The sequence below is a fragment of the Somniosus microcephalus genome, unplaced genomic scaffold (assembly GCF_052327205.1).
Source record: "Somniosus microcephalus isolate GS21.2 unplaced genomic scaffold, FLI_Smic_1.0 unresolved_chr1, whole genome shotgun sequence".
Lineage (NCBI taxonomy): Eukaryota > Metazoa > Chordata > Chondrichthyes > Squaliformes > Somniosidae > Somniosus > Somniosus microcephalus.
The window spans coordinates 44,567,010-44,584,593 of record NW_028225179.1 but is presented as its reverse complement, the minus strand read 5'-3'; the positions used below and the strand labels follow the sequence as shown (position 1 = coordinate 44,584,593).

General features: G+C 54.3%; 2 protein-coding genes across 2 annotated transcripts in view; both read left to right on the top strand.

Moving 5' to 3' along the window:
• The window catches only part of LOC147094881 (E3 ubiquitin-protein ligase BRE1B-like), a 143,344-nt gene that overhangs the window by 45,858 nt on the left and 79,902 nt on the right, over positions 1 to 17,584 (top strand). The window lies entirely within an intron of this gene.
• cfap119 (cilia and flagella associated protein 119) overlaps positions 7 to 17,584 on the top strand; it is a 43,060-nt gene continuing 25,482 nt past the window's right edge. Inside the window, exons 1-3 of the mRNA XM_085974157.1 lie at positions 7 to 19; positions 958 to 1,125; positions 13,000 to 13,070. Coding sequence (XP_085830283.1) covers positions 7 to 19; positions 958 to 1,125; positions 13,000 to 13,070 — 252 coding nt within the window. The remainder of the gene's footprint in view (positions 20 to 957; positions 1,126 to 12,999; positions 13,071 to 17,584) is intronic.

Here is a 17,584-nt window from a genome sequence, read left to right as displayed (position 1 = left end):
CCTGGGATGAGGGACTTCAGTTATGTGGAGAGACTGGAGAATCTGGGGTTGTTCTCCTTAGAGCAGAGAAGGTTAAGGGGAGATTGACCAGAATGGTACCAGGGATGAGGGACTTCAGTTACGTGGAGAGACTGGAGAAGCTGGGGTTGTTCCCCTTAGAGCAGAGAAGGTTAAGGGGAGATTGACCAGAATGGTACCAGGGATGAGGGACTTCAGTGATGTGGAGAGACTGGAGAAGCTGGGGTTGTTCTCCTTAGAGCAGAGAAGGTTAAGGGGAGATTGACTAGAATGGTACCAGGGATGAGGGACTTCAGTTACGTGGAGAGACTGGAGAAGCTGGGGTTGTTCCCCTTAGAGCAGAGAAGGTTAAGGGGAGATTGACCAGAATGGTACCAGGGATGAGGGACTTCAGTGATGTGGAGAGACTGGAGAAGCTGGGGTTGTTCTCCTTAGAGCAGAGAAGGCTGAGGGGAGATTTGATAGAGGTGTTCAAAATTATGAAGGGTTCCGATAGAGTAAATAAGGAGAAACTGTTTCCAGTGGCGGGAGGGTCGGTAACCAGAGGACACAGATTTAAGGTGATTGGCCAAAGAACCAGAGGGGGAGATGAGGAGAATGTATTTTACGCAGCGAGTTGTTGTGATCTGGAATGCGCTGCCTGAAAGGGCGGTGGAAGCAGATTCAATAGTAACTTTCAAAAGGGAATTGGATAAATAATTGAAGGTGAAAAGTTTACAGGGCTGTGGGGAAAGAGCAGGCGGGGGGGGTGGGGGGGGCGGTGGGATTAATTCGATAGCTCGGCCAAGAGTCAGCACAGGCACGATGGGCTCCTTCTGTGCTGTATCATTCTACGGTACAGGAAGGCACTCGTTGCAACGAAACCCAGCGGGGTGGCAGGGACACAAGACGATACCGTTAAACGGCCCTCACCTTCATTCCCCCCCCTCCTCCACAGAGCCTTGCACCAGCTGCTGTCCATCTCACTCGACGAGACGGATCCGCGGGCGGCCGTCCTCCTCGACCTCTATGTCTACACCCTGCAGTTTGCCAAGAGCCACGGCTTCAACAAGGAGCAGACCTCTAGCTTCTTCTCCATCATCAGGCGGCTTCACCAGGCCTGCACAGGTAAAGCCCGCCCGGGGGAGGGAGGAGCAGGAGGAAGAGAGAGGGGTGGAAGGGAGGAGCATGGGAGAGGGGTGAGGGAGAGGGAGAGGGGAGGGTCGGAGGAGCATGGGAGAGAGAGAGAGAGAGAGAGGGGAGGGTGGGAGAGAGGGAGGGAGGAGCATGGGAGAGAGAGAGAGAGAGAGAGGGAGGAGCATGAGAGAGAGAGGGAGGAGCATGATCGAGGGAGGGAGAGAGAGAGAGAGGGAGGAGCGGGAGGGAGGAGCAGGGGGAGGGAGAGAGAGGGAGGGAGGAGCAGGGTGAGGGAGAGAGAGGGAGGGATAGAGAGAGAGGGAGGAGCATGGGAGAGAGAGAGAGGGGCATGGGAGAGAGAGGGAGGGAGGGAGCGGGAAAGAGAGAGGGAGGAGCATAAGAGAGAGAGAGAGAGGAGCATGGGAGAGAGAGAGGGAGGAGCAGGGTGAGGGAGAGAGAGGAGCAGGGAGAGAGAGAGAGAGAGGAGCATGGGAGAGAGAGAGGGAGAGAGAGGGGGAGGAGCAGGGTGAGGGAGAGAGGGGATCATGGGAGAGAGAGAGAGAGAGGGAGAGAGAGAGAGAGGAGCAGGGAGAGAGAGAGAGAGGAGAATGGGAGAGAGAGGGAGGAGCAGGGTGAGGGAGAGAGGGGAGCATGGGAGAGAGAGAGGGAGAGAGAGAGAGAGGAGCATGGGGGAGAGAGAGAGGGAGAGAGAGAGGAGCATGGGAGAGAGAGGGAGAGGGAGAGAGAGAGGAGCATGGGAGAGAGAGGGGGAGGGAGAGAGAGGGAGAGAGAGAGAGAGAGAGAGGAGCATGGGAGAGAGAGAGAGGGAGAGAGAGAGGGAGGAGCAGGGAGAGAGAGAGAGAGGAGCATGGGAGAGAGAGAGGGAGGAGCAGGGTGAGGGAGAGAGGGGAGCATGGGAGAGAGAGAGGGAGGGAGAGAGAGAGAGAGGAGCATGGGAGAGAGAGAGAGAGGGAGAGAGAGAGGAGCATGGGAGAGAGGGAGAGAGAGAGGAGCATGGGAGAGAGAGAGGGAGGGAGGGAGAGAGAGGAGCATGGGAGAGAGAGAGGGAGGGAGGGAGAGAGAGAGGAGCATGGGAGAGAGAGAGGGAGGGAGGAGCATGGGAGAGAGAGGGAGGGAGGGAGAGAGAGAGAGGAGCATGGGAGAGAGAGAGAGGGGGAGGGAGAGAGAGGGAGGAGAATGGGAGAGAGGGAGGAGCATGAGAGAGAGACGGGGAGGGAGAGAGAGACGGGGAGAGAGAGAGAGAGAGAGAGACGGGGAGGGAGAGAGAGGGGAGGGAGAGAGAAAGAGAGAGAGACGGGGAGGGAGAGGAGAGAGAGAGAGAGAGATGGGGAGGGAGGAGCATGGGAGAGAGAGAGGGAGGAGCATGGAAAAGAGAGAGAGGGAGGGAGGAGCATGGGAGAAAGAGAGAGGAGCATGGGAGAGAGAGAGAGAGGGAGGTGTGGTGTATGTGCCTTTAAGAGCCCCCTGTGTACTGTAATGCCGGTAATGGCCACTCGGGCTATATAAGCCTGTATAGTGTCTTGTATCTGTTAGTTCACCTCCAGACTTTGTTCAGTAAACACCTGTGAAACCAACTCCTGCATTCCGTGTCTCCATTAACACACGGATACAACAGTGGCGACGAATTGGAAACGGACTTACCTGCAATTCGGCAGCACCTCAAGGACATCGATTCCTCAGACGAAAGTCGAAGAAAAACAAGAAAGAAAGAAAAAAAAACTGGTTTCACCAGCTAGCCGAGCTGGTGGCAGGTACTGCAATAATCCTTCCTGGGCGGCGGGCTGGGGCTCCATCGGCTGGCTCTGCAGCGGGGCCGAGCAGCGAAGGTGGAGGCAAACAGAGACGGAGGGTGGAGCACTCGGGAGACGGCCGGCGCTGCAAAGCAGGTCGGCGTTCGGACCAAGCAGAGGGAGGGAAAAGTCCCAGAGAGTCCGGCGGGAACGAGTCTCCACCTATTAAAAATACCTATGTAAATAAAAACCGCGGAGAACAGCATTGTCAGCGGCGGGAAAGCGCGGGAGGCGCCATTTTTTTTCAGGATCCCTAAGACTGGCAATATTACTGCTTTCGATAGCGATATAGAGGATTGGACCACATGTGGAAAGAGTGGAGGTATATTGCACAGCAAATGAAATAGATGATGATAAAAAGGCATCAGTACTTCTAAGTCTAATGGGCGCAAGGACATACGGGCAGCACGGTGGCATAGTGGTTAGCACTGTTGCCTCACAGCGCCAGGGACCCGGGTTCAAATCCGGCCTCGGGTGACTGTCTGTGTGGAGTTTGCACATTCTCCCCGTGTTTGCATGGGTTTCCTCCGGGTGCTCCGGTTTCCTCCCACAGTCCAAAGATGTGCGGGTTAGGTTGATTGGCCATGATAAAAAAAAAAATTGGCCCTTAGTGTTAGGGGGGTTAAATACGTGGGGTTACGGGGATAGGGCTTGGGTGGGATGGCTGTCGGTGTAGGGACCGGGTGCTAGGGTTTGGATGATCAGCCATGATCTCGTTGAATGGCGGAGCAGGCTCGAAGGGCCGAATGGCCTACTCCTGCTCCTATCTTCTATGTTTCTATGTTAATCACTCCAGCCAAACCGAAGGACAAGAATTTTAAGGAGATTGTTGATACCCTACAGGAGCACTTAAACCCAACACTGCTGCTGATAGCGGAACGATTCAAATTCTTCAGGAGGAATCAGCACAAGAATGAAAGTAACGCTGATTACCTCACCGAATTAAGGAAGCTGTCAAAGCACTGCCAATTCGGGGCAGGACTGGCAGATTCTCTTCGAGACAAATTCGTCTGCGGTCTCCTAAGTGAAGGAACACAGAAAAGGCTACTTTCTGAGAAAGATTTGACACTGGACAAGGCTTTCAGTGTGGCTGTATCGTACGAAGCAGCTGCAAGAGGAGCTGCAGAGATACAGCAAAAGCCACAGGACTTCGGCACCCATGAAATGACACAGGGTTTCGAGAGATGTTATCGCTGCGGCAGATCCACCCATGACCAGAGGGACTGCTGGTTCAAGGACAAAGCATGCAAGCAATGCAGAAAGATTGGACACATTGCACGTGTATGCCGATCTGGAAACAAAAAATCCACGGACAGGAAAAAAATCAATAAGGAAAAGTACAGAAAGGTACAAATGATGACGGACAGTAGCTCCGAAGACCAGAAGAGCGATAGCGACTCCGGAAACGAGACTAAGCTGGCTCAAATTACATAATGTAATTGCCAAAGAAGATTACCAGACCATTTGGGTTACCCTCACGATAGCGGGGTCCCCAGTTAAAATGGAGCTAGATACAGGATCAGCTCTGACCGTCATAAGTCGACGGGATTACGAGCGGCTATTTCCGCATATACCTTTGAAAGACACATCCATTATCTTGAAAACATATACGGGGCAGAAAGTATACCCCAAAGGGAAAATAAGGGTGCCTGTTGTATACAACGGCAAGGAAATACAGAAGTTGTATTTATACGTTCTGCAAGATGGTGGTCCACCGCTGTTGGGACGTGAATGGATCAGGAAGATACGTTTAGACTGGCACTCCATTCAGGCACTGACGGTGACCAGTAAGAAAAAAAATGATGATGACGTCATACCTGAACGATTAAAAGACATCTTGGCCAACGCCAAGGAAGTGTTTCAACAGGAACTAGGATCCTTGAAAGGCATCACCGCCTCAATAAAAGTGGAAGATGCGGCAATTCCCAAGTTTTTTAAGGCAAGGCTGGTGCCATACGCAATTCGTCCAGCAGTCGAGGCAGAGCTGGAGAATTTGGAAAAGGCAGGCGTATTATCCAAGATAGATTGGAGCGAGTGGGCAACACCCATCGTCCCGGTCATGAAGAAAACGTTGAATAATGATAAATCTGAAGAACAGAGAAAAATTTGCATCTGTGGGGACTTCAAGGTGACTGTAAACCCGGTCCTTCACACGGTACAGTATCCTCTTCCGAGGATAGAAGATATTTTCGCCTCACTATCCGGAGGGAAACGTTTCACCAAAATTGACTTGGCACAGGCATATCTACAAATGGAGGTTGAAGAGGCCTCTAAAAAGTATCTCACGATAAATACACACAAAGGCCTGTACCAGTACAATCGACTGGTTTTCGGAGTAGCATCAGCTCCAGCTATCTGGCAAAGAGCTATGGAGCAAGTCCTCCAAGGGATTCCGGGGACTCAATGCTACCTGGACGACATCCTTGTAACAGGAGAAAACGACAACGAGCACCTTGCCAATTTGGAGCAGGTGCTCACTAGGCTGAGAGAACGGGGCCTACGAGCAAATCGCCCCAAGTGCGAATTTTTCCAGAAACAAATATCATATTGTGGCCACATAATTAACGAGGAAGGGTTGCATAAGTCACCTGAAAAAATTGAAGCGGTCATAAAAGCCCCAGCACCTGAAAATGTCTCACAATTAAGGTCGTTCCTGGGATTGATAAATTACTATCATAAATTTTACCGAACTTGTCAACTCTTCTGCACCCTCTTAACGAACTGCTAAAAACGGGGTAATTTGGAAATGGAGCGAAGACTGTAAACATGCCTTCCATAAATGCAAAGACTTGATCACGTCCAAGGAAGTGTTGGCTCATTACAACCCATCACTGCCAATCAGACTGGCGTGCGATGCATCCCCTTACGGCGTAGGAGCGGTATTATCGCATAGATTCCCTGATGGCTCGGAGCGGCCGATAGCTTTTGCGTCACGCTCATTGAACTCAGCTGAGCGTAACTATGCCCAGATCGCCAGGGAAGCACTCAGCCTGGTATGGGGAGTGAAGAAATTCAACCATTACCTACACGGACAAAAATTTACCTTGTTGACTGACCATCAACCCCTCGTCTCCATATTCAACCCTAAAAAGGGTGTTCCCATTATGACAGCGCAAAGGCTACAGAGGTGGTCCCTTTTCCTAGAGCACACCAATATGACATAGAATACAAAGGATCAAAACAGCATGGGAATGCTGACGGGTTATCGCGCCTACCGTTGCCAACGGTAGAAGAGGCACCTACAGTGGACCCAGTGGAGATGTTCCACTCAACCATAGTGGAATGTCTACCAGTAACAAATTCTGCCATTGAAAAGGAAACGAGAAATGACCCGACTCTCTCACGAGTCTACGATTTAACGGTGAAGGGATGGCCAGCACATGGCGAACCACTGTTGCCAGCATTCTCGCAAAGAAGAGAACAGCTGTCAGTGTGCCGAGGAACCTTGATGTGTGGATCCAGAGTGGTGATTCCACCCAAACTCCAGGATAAAGTGCTAAAGGAGCTTCACGAGGGGCATCTGGGTGGAGTGAAAATGAAGAACCTAGCCAGAGCGTTTGTGTGGTGGCCAGGTATCGATGGAGACATCGAAGAAATGACCAAGAGCTGCCTAGGATGCCAGAAGGTCCAAAACGCCCCACCACAAGCCCCTCTACATCCATGGGAGTGGCCCTCATCTCCATGGCAAAGGGTACACATCGACTTTGCTGGTCCATTTATGGACTCAATGTTCTTAATCGCGGTTGATGCACACTCCAAGTGGCCGGAGGTAATAAAGATGTCTTCCACCACCACGGAAAAAACCATCACAGTATTAAGGACCATATGTGCCAGGAATGGGCTGCCTGAACAGATCTGTTCTGATAATGGACCGCAATTTGTGTCCGAAGAATTCAGGAAGTTCTTAAAAAAACAATGGGGTTAAGCACTACACGTCCGCCCCATACCATCTCGCCACCAATGGATTGGCTGAAAGGTTTGTCCAGACCTTCAAGAAGGCCATAAAGGCCATGGGTAATGAAGACATAAATCTACAGCATAAGGTAGATAACTTCTTGTTTGCATACAGGAATGCAACACGTGGTTACAAACCAAACTCCCGCCATGATGTTCTTCAATAGAAGCCTAAGATGCTGGCTGGATTTGATCAAGCCAAACATCAGAAGGGACGTGGAGAACCGGCAATTTCAAGGCATGAATGAAAGGCCAACTAGAATCTTCCAGATAGGTCAACAAGTTTTGGCCCGGGACTACCGTACCGAGAAATGGCAGCCTGGGACTATTTGCACACGACTAGGACTGCTGATGTATACCGTGGACATTGGAGAAAGCATAATAAGGCGCCATGCTGACCAGATCATAGAGTCATCCGAAAAAGGACAACCTACACCACAACTCTATACGCCTAATGATGAAGCAGAGATACCCATAGTATCTACCTCCGATCCGGTGATACTGGAACCAGATGAACCCGACACTGGCATTCAAGCCGAATCGACCTTGCCAAAAGAACCTACTACACCACCAAAAACTACTACACCACCGAGGCGTGGTGGTGGTGAGTCAGGAAGCCTCCAGAGAGACTGACTTATAATTGATTAACTGCAGCAAATGTGTAGATTATTGTTCTTGTAACATGTTAATTAATGATTACTTAAAATGTTATGTACTGGTTGTCTAAAAGGGGAGGAATTGTGGTGTATGTGCCTTTAAGAGCCCCCTGTGTACTGTAATGGCCACTCGGGCTATATAAGCCTGTATAGTGTCTTGTATCTGTTCGTTCACCTCCAGACTTTGTTCAGTAAACACCTGTGAAACCAACTCCTGCATTCCGTGTCTCCATTAACACACGATACAACAGGAGGGAGAGAGAGAGGGAGGGAGAGAGAGGGAGGGAGGAGCATGGGAGAGAGAGAGAGAGAAGAGCATGGGAGAGAGAGAGAGAGGGAGAGAGAGAGGGAGGGAGGAGCCTGGAAAAGAGAGAGGAGCATGAGAGAGAGGGAGGAGCATGGGAGAGAGGGAGGGAGGGAGGGAGGAGGAGCATGGGAGAGAGAGAGGAGCATGGGAGAGAGAGAGGGAGGGAGGGAGGGAGAGAGGGAGGGAGGGAGAGAGAGAGGGAGGGAGAGAGGGAGGAGGAGCATGGGAGAGAGACGGGGAGGGAGAGAGACGGGGAGGGAGAGAGACGGGGAGGGAGAGAGAGAGCGAGATGGGGAGGGAGAGAGGGAGGGAGAGAGGGAGGGAGAGAGAGAGAGGAGCATGGGAGAGAGAGGGAGGGAGGAGCATGAGAGAGAGGTAGGGAGGGGCAGGGGAGAGAGAGAGAGAGAGGGAGGGAGAGAGGGAGGAGCATGAGAGAGAGAGAGAGGGGGGGAGAGAGAGAGAGGGAGGGAGGGAGAGAGAGAGAGAGAGGAGCATGAGAGAGAGGGAGGGGGAGAGAGAGAGAGAGAGGATGGGAGAGAGGGAGGGAGGGAGAGAGAGAGAGGGAGGGAGAGAGCGAGAGAGGGAGGAGCATGGGAGAGAGGGAGAGAGAGAGGGAGGGAGAGGGGGGAGGAGCATGGGAGAGAGGGAGGGAGAGAGGAAGAGAGAGGGAGGGAGAGAGAGAGGGAGAGAGAGGGAGGGAGGAGCATGAGAGAGAGAGAGGGAGGGAGAGAGAGAGGGGGGAGGAGCATGGGAGAGAGAGAGAGGCAGGGAGGAGCATGGGAGAGAGAGAGAGAGGGAGGAGCATGGGAGAGAGGGAGGAGCATGGGGGAGAGAGAGAGGGAGCGAGAGAGGGAGGGAGAGAGAGGGAGGAGCATGGAGGGAGAGAGAGGGAGGAGCATGGAGGGAGAGAGGGAGGAGCATGGGAGAGAGAGAGGGAGGAGCATGGGAGAGAGAGAAAGAGGGAGGAGCAGGGAGAGAGAGAGGGAGGGAGGAGCATGGGAGAAAGAGGGAGGGAGAGAGGGAGGGAGGAGCAGGGTGAGGGAGGGAGAGAGAGAGGGAGGGAGGAGCATGGGAGAAAGAGGGAGGGAGAGAGGGAGGGAGGAGCAGGGTGAGGGAGGGAGGGAGAGAGAGAGGGAGGGAGGAGCAGGGTGAGAGGGAGGAGAGGAGAGAGGGAGGAGAGGAGAGAGGGAGGAGAGGGAGGGAGGGTGGGGAGAGAGAGGGGGAGGAGAGGGAGGGAGGGCGGGGGTGGGTGAGGGGGGGAGAGAGGAGGGGGAGGAGGGCGGGAGAGGGGGGAGGGGCAGGGGAGGAGGAAGGGAGGTGCGGAGGAAGGGAGGGAGGGAGAGGGAGGGGAAGGGAGGGAGGGAGGGGGAGAGGAAGGGGGAGAGGAAGGGAGGGAGGGGGAGGGGAAGGGAGGGAGGGGAGGAGGATAGGGAGGGAGGGGGGGAGGAGGAAGGGAGGGAGGGGGGAGGAGGAAGGAAGGGAGGGGGTGAGTAAGGGAGGGAGGGGGAGAGGAAGGGAGCGAGGGGAGGGGGAGGAGAGAGGGGGAGGAGAAGAATGGAGGGAGGGGGGAGAGGGGGGAGGAGAGGAAGGGAGGGAGGAGAGGAAGGGAGGGAGGGGGCGAGGAAGGGAGGGAGGGGGAGGAGAGGAAGGGGGGGAGGGAGGAGGAGAGGGAGGGAGGAGGAGGAGAGGAAGGGAGGGGGAGGAGAGGAAGGGAGGGAGGGGGAGGAGTGGAGGGGAGGGGGGAGGAGAGGGAGGGGGAGGAGAGGGAGGGAGGGGGAGGAGAGGGAGGGAGGGGGTGGAGTGGAAGGGAGGGGGAGGAGAGGGAAGGAGGGGGAGAGGAGAGGAAGGGAGGGAGGGGGGAGGAGAGAAAGGGAGGGGGAGGAGAGGAAGGGAGGGAGGGAGAGAGGAGAGGGAGGGAGGGGGAGAGGAGAGGGAGGGACGGAGGGGGAGAGGAGAGGGAGGGAGGGGGGAAGGTGGAAGGGGGAGGTGTGGGAGGGAGGACCTTGGGTGGAGGGGCTAGGAGGAGGAGGGCGGGAGGTGTGGAAGGGGAGGGAGAGTTGGTACGAGGGTTGAAGGGAGGAAAGGGTGAAGTTTGTGTAAAGGGTAATGGGGGGATGGAGTGGGGGGGAAAGGGGTGAGGCGGAGGGCGGTGAGGTGTGAAGGGGAAGTTTAGGGAGGGGGACGAGGTGGAGCGGTGGGAGGGAGGGGGACGGGGTGGAGAGGTGGGAGGGAGGGGGACGGGGTGGAGAGGTGGGAGGGAGGGGGAGACAAGAGAGAGAGCCTGAATCTTGGATGGGAGATAGAAGACGAGAGAGTGGGGATAAAGAGATGCTTGGCAGGATGTAACCAGTGGCGTTCCCCAGGGATCTGTCCTGGAGCCCCAGCTTTTCACCAGACATAACTGGGTCGGCAACGCTGATTGGACATAGTCCTTGAGGTTTCATCACATGACCTCCAAACATCCCGCCCCCCCACTTCCACCATTCATCTCCCAGCAGTGTTCTGGAGATTAATCTAACAATTCCTGGAGACGCCAGGGCAATCCTGGGGGGCTGGCGACCCGAGCAAAGACTTGGATGAAGGAATCGAGAGCGGCCTATCCAAGTCTGCAGGGAGCACAGCAGTAAATAGTGTCGGTGGGAGCAGAAACCGTGCAAGGGGACAGCGATAGATTGAGTGAGTGGGCCAAACTGTGGCAGATGGAGTTCAAAGTGGGGCAAGTGTGAGGTCATCCACTTTGGACCCGAGAGAGATAGATCAGAGAATTCTCTAAACGGCGAGACTCTAGGAACTGAGGAGGAGCAGAGAGAGTTGGGGGTCCCTGTACAAAAATCAGTAAAAAGCTAATGGACAAGGTACAAAAAAAATAATCCAAGTAGCTAGTGGCCTTTATCTGGAATACAAAGGGGTTGGAAGTTATGTTGCAGCTGCACAGGGCTCTGGTCGGACCTCACCTGGAGTCCCTGCGCTCTGTTCTGGGCCCCGCGCCTCAGGAAGGATACGGTGGCCTCGGCGAGGGTGCAGCGCAGATTCACCAGAATGATTTCAAGGGTTAAATTATGCGGACGTGTAGCATCGACTCGGCCTCCGTTCCCTTGAGTTGAGAAGATTAACGTGCGATCTAATTGAGGTGTTTAAGTGGGGTAGATGGAGAGAAACTATTTCCTCTGGTGGTTGGGGTGGGGGGGGAGGCGGGGGGTGGGGGGCGTCCAGAACACGATGCTGTCTTGGAGCTTTCGGATAGATTTTTTGTCGGGGAAGGGTATCGAGGGATATGGAGCTAAGGCGGGTAGATAAGAACAAAAGAAACAGGAGCAGGAGTAGGCCATTCGGCCCCTCGAGCCTGCTCCGCCTTTCATGGCTGATCTGATCTAGGCCTCCACTCCACTTTCCCGCCCGCTCCCCTTAACCCTTGACTCCCCTGTAGCTCAAACATCTGTCTGTCTCCGCCTTGAATATATTCACTGACTCCGCCTCCACAACTCTCTGCGGTAAAGAATTCCCAAGATTCACCACCCTCTGAGAGAAGAAATTCCTCCTCATCTCCGTTTTAAACGGGCGACCCTTTATTCTGAAACTGTGCCCCCTAGTTCTAGATTCCCCTACGAGGGGAAACATCCTCTCTGCAGCTACCCTGTCAAGTCCCTTCAGCATCTTATATGTTTCAATAGGATCGCCTCTCATTTTTTCTAAACTCCAATGGGTACAGGCCCAATCTGCTCAATCTTTCTTCATAAGACAACCCCTTCATCTCCGGAATCAACCTCGTGAACTTTCTCTGAACTGCCTCCAATGCAAGTATATCCCTCCTTAAATAAGGAGACCAAAACTGTACGCAGTACTCCAGGTGTGGTCTCACCAACGCCCTGTACAGTTGTAGCAGGACTTCCCTACTTTTATACTCCATCCCCTTTGCAATAAAGGCCAACATTCCATTTGCCTTCCTAATTACTTGCTGTACCTGCAGTGCTAACTTTTTGTGATTCATGTACGAGGACCCCCCGATCCCGCTGTACCGCAGCATGTTGTAGCCTCTCCATTTAAATAATATTTTGCTTTTTTATTCTTCCTACCTGGAGTCGAGGTAAAGATCGCCACGATCTGATAGAATGGCAGAACAGGTTCAAGGGGCTGAATGGCCTCCTTCTGTTCCCATGTATAGACCAGCCACGATCTGATTGAATGGCGGGGGAACAGGCTCAAGGGCTGAATGGCCTCCTTCTGTTCCCATATATCAACCAGCCACGATATGATTGAATGGCGGGGGAACAGGCTCAAGGGGCTGAATGGCCTCCTTCTGTTCCCATATATAGACCAGCCACAACCTGATTGAATGGTGGGGGAACAGGCTTGAGGTGCTGAATGGCCTCCTCCAGTTCCCATGTACATATCAGCCACAATCTGATAGAATGGCAGAACAGGTTCAAGGGGCTGAATGGCCTCCTTCTGTTCCCATATATAGACCAGCCACGATCTGATTGAATGGCAGGGGAACAGGCTCAAGGGGCTGAATGGCCTCCTGTCCTGTTAGCTTCTATGATTCTAACTTGTTGCCTGCTTGTGGAATTGGGAGGTGCTGTCGAAGAAGCCTTGGCGAGTTGCTGCAGTGCATCCTGTAGATGGTACACACTGCCGACACGGTACGCCGGTGGTGGAGGGAGTGAATGTTTAAGGTGGTGGATGGGGTGCCGATCAAGCGGGCTGCTTTGTCCTGGATGGTGTCGAGCTTCTTGAGTGTTGTTGGAGCTGCACTCATCCAGGCAAGTGGAGAGTATTCCACCACACTCCTTACTTGTGCCTTGTAGATGGTGGAAAGGCTTTGGGGAGTCAGGAGGTGAGACACTCGCCGCAGAATACCTAGCCTCTGACCTGCTCTCGTTGCCACAGTATTTATGTGGCTGGTCCAGTTAAATTTCTGGTCAATGGTGACCTCCCAGGATGTTGATGGTGGGGGATTTGGCGATGGTAATGCCGTTAGAGTTAAATGCTTGCAAGCGTTATATATCAATAGAGGGTGAACAGTTGTCACACAGTGTGCGAAGGGACAGGGATGGGGAGGTCAGAGGGCACAAGGTGCAACTGTTAACTAATAATCGTCACATTGTCGGCTCTCGTTGGTTTCCATTTTCTCTTCCAGATACTTCCCTCGGGAACGTAGACGAGTGCTTTCATTATTTCACGGAGCTCCTCTTCTGTCATGCAGTGCGGGTACGTGAAGGACACGGATTGGCAACGTTGTAGGACAGAGCTAGGGAATTACTGGGGGGGGAGAGAGAGAGACGGGGGGGACGGAGAGAGAGGAACGGACAGAGAGAGAGAGGGGCGGACAGAGAGAGAGAGAGGAGGACAGAGAGGGGGACAGAGAGAGAGAGAGGGGGGGACAGAGAGAGAGGGGGGGACACAGAGAGAGAGAGGGGGGGGACAGAGAGAGAGAGAGGGGGGGGAGAGAGAGAGAGAGGGGGACAGAGAGAGAGAGAGAGGGGAAAGAGAGAGGGGGCAGAGAGAGAGAAAGGGGAGACAGAGAGAGAGAGAGAGAGAGAGAGGGGGCGGACAGAGAGAGAGAGAGGGGGCGGACAGAGAGAGAGAGAGAGGGGGGACAGAGAGAGAGAGGGGGGGACAGAGAGAGAGAGAGAGGGACGGACAGAGAGAGAGAGAGAGAGGGATGGACGGACAGAGGGAGAGAGAGAGAGAGACGGACAGAGAGAGAGAGGGGGCGGACAGAGAGAGAGAGAGGGGCGAAGAGAGAGAGAGGGAGGGGCGGACAGAGCGGGGCGGAGAGAGAGAGAGCGGGGCAGAGAGAGAGAGCGGGGCGGAGAGAGAGAGAGAGCGGGGCGGAGAGAGAGAGAGAGCGGGGCGGAGAGAGAGAGAGAGCGGGGCGGAGAGAGAGAGAGCGGGGCGGAGAGAGCGGGGCGGAGAGAAAGAGAGAGAGAATTCCCTATATGACTCCAAGGTTAACTTCCTCCTCTATGCAGATGACCTGGTTCTGCTCTCACCAACAGAGGAGGGTCTACAGTAGAACCTGGATCTGCTAGAGTCGTTCTGTCAGACCTGGGCCCTGACAATAAACCCCCAAAAAACCAAAGTTCTTGTGTTCCAGCAAAGATCCAGACATCAGGGACCCAGAATAAACTTCACATTAGGAGCAACTAAAATTGAACAAATTACACATACTTAGGCTTAAAAATCAGTTCTACGGGAAATTATCAGTTGGCTGTGAATGAACTGAAAGAGAAAGCAAAAAGGGCTTTCTATGCCATTAAAAAGTCAATCCAAATAGAAATTCCAATTGACATTTGGCTCAAAATTTTTAAATCAGTAATTGAACCAATTGCACTTTAAGGCAGTGAGGTGTGGGGTCCGCTAACACAACAAGAATTTGCAAAATGGGACAAACATCCAATTGAGATCCTGCATGCAGAATTCTATAAAAGTATCCTCCGGACTCAGAGGAAAACCGCAAACAATGCATGCAGGGCAGAATTAGGCCAATACCCACTACAAATTAATATCCAAAAAAGAGCCATCAAATTTTGGAAACACCTAAAAATGAGCAACCCCCACTGCTATCATTACAAAGCCCTGAAATGCCAAGAGATGATCATAGAGAAGAGTCCCCTCAGTCAACTGGTCCTGGGACTCAGTGAAGTAACTACTAACACTACTAATAATAATCAGCCCCAGGACAGTGACATCCTAGCACAATTATTACTAACCAAAAAGAAAAATATTTGACCTATTGGACAGAAACGGCAAAAACCCAAAACAAACTCGATTGCTATTTGGCCCTAAACAGACAGTACACCATGGCTGATTACCTGACCATGGTGAAAGATAGCAAACTGAGAAAAACCTTGACAATGTACAGACTTAGTGAGCATAGCCTGGCCATCGAAAAAGGCAGACACAGGCAGACCCGGCTGCCCAGAGAGGACAGGCTATGCTCTCACTGCAGTCAGGGAGTGGTGGAGACAGAGATGCACTTCCTCACAACTTGTGGAAACTATCAGGACATAAGGGGGAATTTCTACCCAAAATTCATAAAAATATGCCCTGAATTCAAAAATTTGAATGATCACCAAAAACTCCCATACCTATTAGGGGAACAGAGAAAATGTGTAACTTTAGCGGCAAACTATGTTACAGCTTGCCATAAGCAGAGGGACAACCAGTGACCGTTGAATCTAAGAAAAGATTATATGTATATTGTTTGTGTGTGTACTTATGTATACATGGGTATATTTGTCTATACACTGTATGTCTAGATCTGCGTTTATGTGTTCAATAATATATGTTTTTCTGTGCTTTGGCAACATAAGATGTATCTTGTCATCATGCCAATAAAGCAATTTGAATTGAATTGAATTGAGAGAGGGGCGGAGAGAGAGGGGCGGAGAGAGAGAGAGAGGGGCGGAGAGAGAGAGGCAGAGAGAGAGAGAGGGGCGGAGAGAGAGAGAGGGGCGGAGAGAGAGAGAGAGAGGGGCGGAGAGAGAGAGGGTGCGGAGAGAGGGGGCGGAGAGAGAGAGAGGGGGCGGAGAGAGGGGCGGAGAGAGAGGGGGCGGAGAGAGGGGCGGAGAGAGAGAGAGGGGGCGGAGAGAGAGGAGAGAGAGAGAGAGAGGCGGAGGAGGACAGGGAGAGGGAGAGGAGGACAGGGAGAGGGAGAGGAGGACAGGGAAAGAGAGGGAGAGGAGGACAGGGAGAGAGGGAGAGGAGGACAGAGAGAGAGAAGGACACAGAGGGAGAGGAGGACAGGGAGAGAGGGAGAGGAGGACAGGGAGGGAGAGAGAGGGAGAGGAGGACAGAGAGAGAGAGGAAGACAGAGAGAGAGAGGGAGAGGAGGACAGGGAGAGGGGGACAGGGAGAGGAGGACAGAGAGAGAGGGAGAGAAGGACAGGGAGAGAGAGGGAGAGGAGGACAGAGAGCGAGAGAGAGAGAGGAAGACAGAGAGAGGGAGAGGAGGGCAGGGAGAGGGGGACAGGGAGAGGAGGACAGAGAGAGGGAGAGAAGGACAGGGAGGGAGAGGAGGAGAGGGAGAGAGAGGGAGAGGAGGAGAGGGAGGGAGAGGAGGAGAGGGAGAGGAGGAGAGGAGGAGAGGGAGAGGGAGAGAGAGGGCGAGGAGGAGAGGGAGAGGAAGACAGGGAGAGAGAGGGAGAGGAGGACAGGGAGAGGGAGGGAGAGGAGGAGGAGAGGGAGAGGGAGGGAGAGGAGGAGAGGGAGAGGGAGGGAGAGGAGGAGAGGGAGAGGGAGGGAGAGGAGGAGAGGGAGAGGAGGAGAGGGAGGGAGAGGAGGAGAGGGAGGGAGGGAGAGGAGGAGAGGGAGAGGAGGAGAGGGAGAGGAGGAGAGGGAGAGGGAGGGAGAGGAGGGGAGGGAGAGAGAAGGAGGGTGAGGAGGAGAGGGAGGGAGGGAGAGGGAGGGAGAGAAGGAGAGGGAGAGGGAGGGAGAGGAGGAGAGGGAGGGAGGGAGAGGGAGGGAGGGAGAGGGAGGGAGAGAAGGAGAGGGAGAGAGCGGAGGAGAGGGAGGGAGAGAGAGGGAGAGGAGGAGAGGGAGGAGGAGAGGGAGAGGGAGGGAGAGGAGGAGAGAGAGGGAGAGGGAGGGAGAGGAGGAGGGGAGAGGGAGGGAGAGGAGGAGAGAGAGAGGGGGAGGGAGAGTAGGAGAGGGAGGGAGAGGAGGAGAGAGAGAGGGAGAGGGAGGGAGAGGAGGAGGGAGGGAGAGGAGGAGAGGGAGGGAGAGAGGAGGAGAGGGAGAGGGAGGGAGAGGAGGAGAGGGAGGGAGAGGAGGGGAGGGAGGGAGAGGAGGAGAGGGAGAGGAGGAGAGGGAGAGGAGGGAGAGGGAGAGGAGGAGAGGGAGGGAGAGGAGGAGGGGGAGAGGGGGACAGGAGCAGAGGGGGAGAGGGGCACAGGGAGAGAGGGGGAGAGGAGGACAGGGAGAGAGAGGGAGGAGAGAGGAGGACAGGGGGAGAGAGGGAGGGAGAGGAGGACAGGGAGAGAGAGGGAGGGAGAGGAGGACACGGAGAGCGGGACGGAGAGCGGGGACGGAGAGCGAGACGGAGAGCAGGACAGCCAGAGACAGCCAGAGAGAGAGAGAGAGAGAGAGCGAGACACACCGACAGAGAGAGAGAGAGAGACAGCGACAGCCAGAGAGAGAGAGAGAGAGCGAGAGAGAGACAGCCAGAGAGAGAGAGAGAGAGAGGGGCGGAGAGAGAGAGGGTGCGGAGAGAGGGGGCGGAGAGAGAGAGAGGGGGCGGAGAGAGGGGCGGAGAGAGAGGGGGCGGAGAGAGGGGCGGAGAGAGAGAGAGGGGGCGGAGAGAGAGGAGAGAGAGAGAGAGAGGCGGAGGAGGACAGGGAGAGGGAGAGGAGGACAGGGAGAGGGAGAGGAGGACAGGGAAAGAGAGGGAGAGGAGGACAGGGAGAGAGGGAGAGGAGGACAGAGAGAGAGAAGGACACAGAGGGAGAGGAGGACAGGGAGAGAGGGAGAGGAGGACAGGGAGGGAGAGAGAGGGAGAGGAGGACAGAGAGAGAGAGGAAGACAGAGAGAGAGAGGGAGAGGAGGACAGGGAGAGGGGGACAGGGAGAGGAGGACAGAGAGAGAGGGAGAGAAGGACAGGGAGAGAGAGGGAGAGGAGGACAGAGAGCGAGAGAGAGAGAGGAAGACAGAGAGAGGGAGAGGAGGGCAGGGAGAGGGGGACAGGGAGAGGAGGACAGAGAGAGGGAGAGAAGGACAGGGAG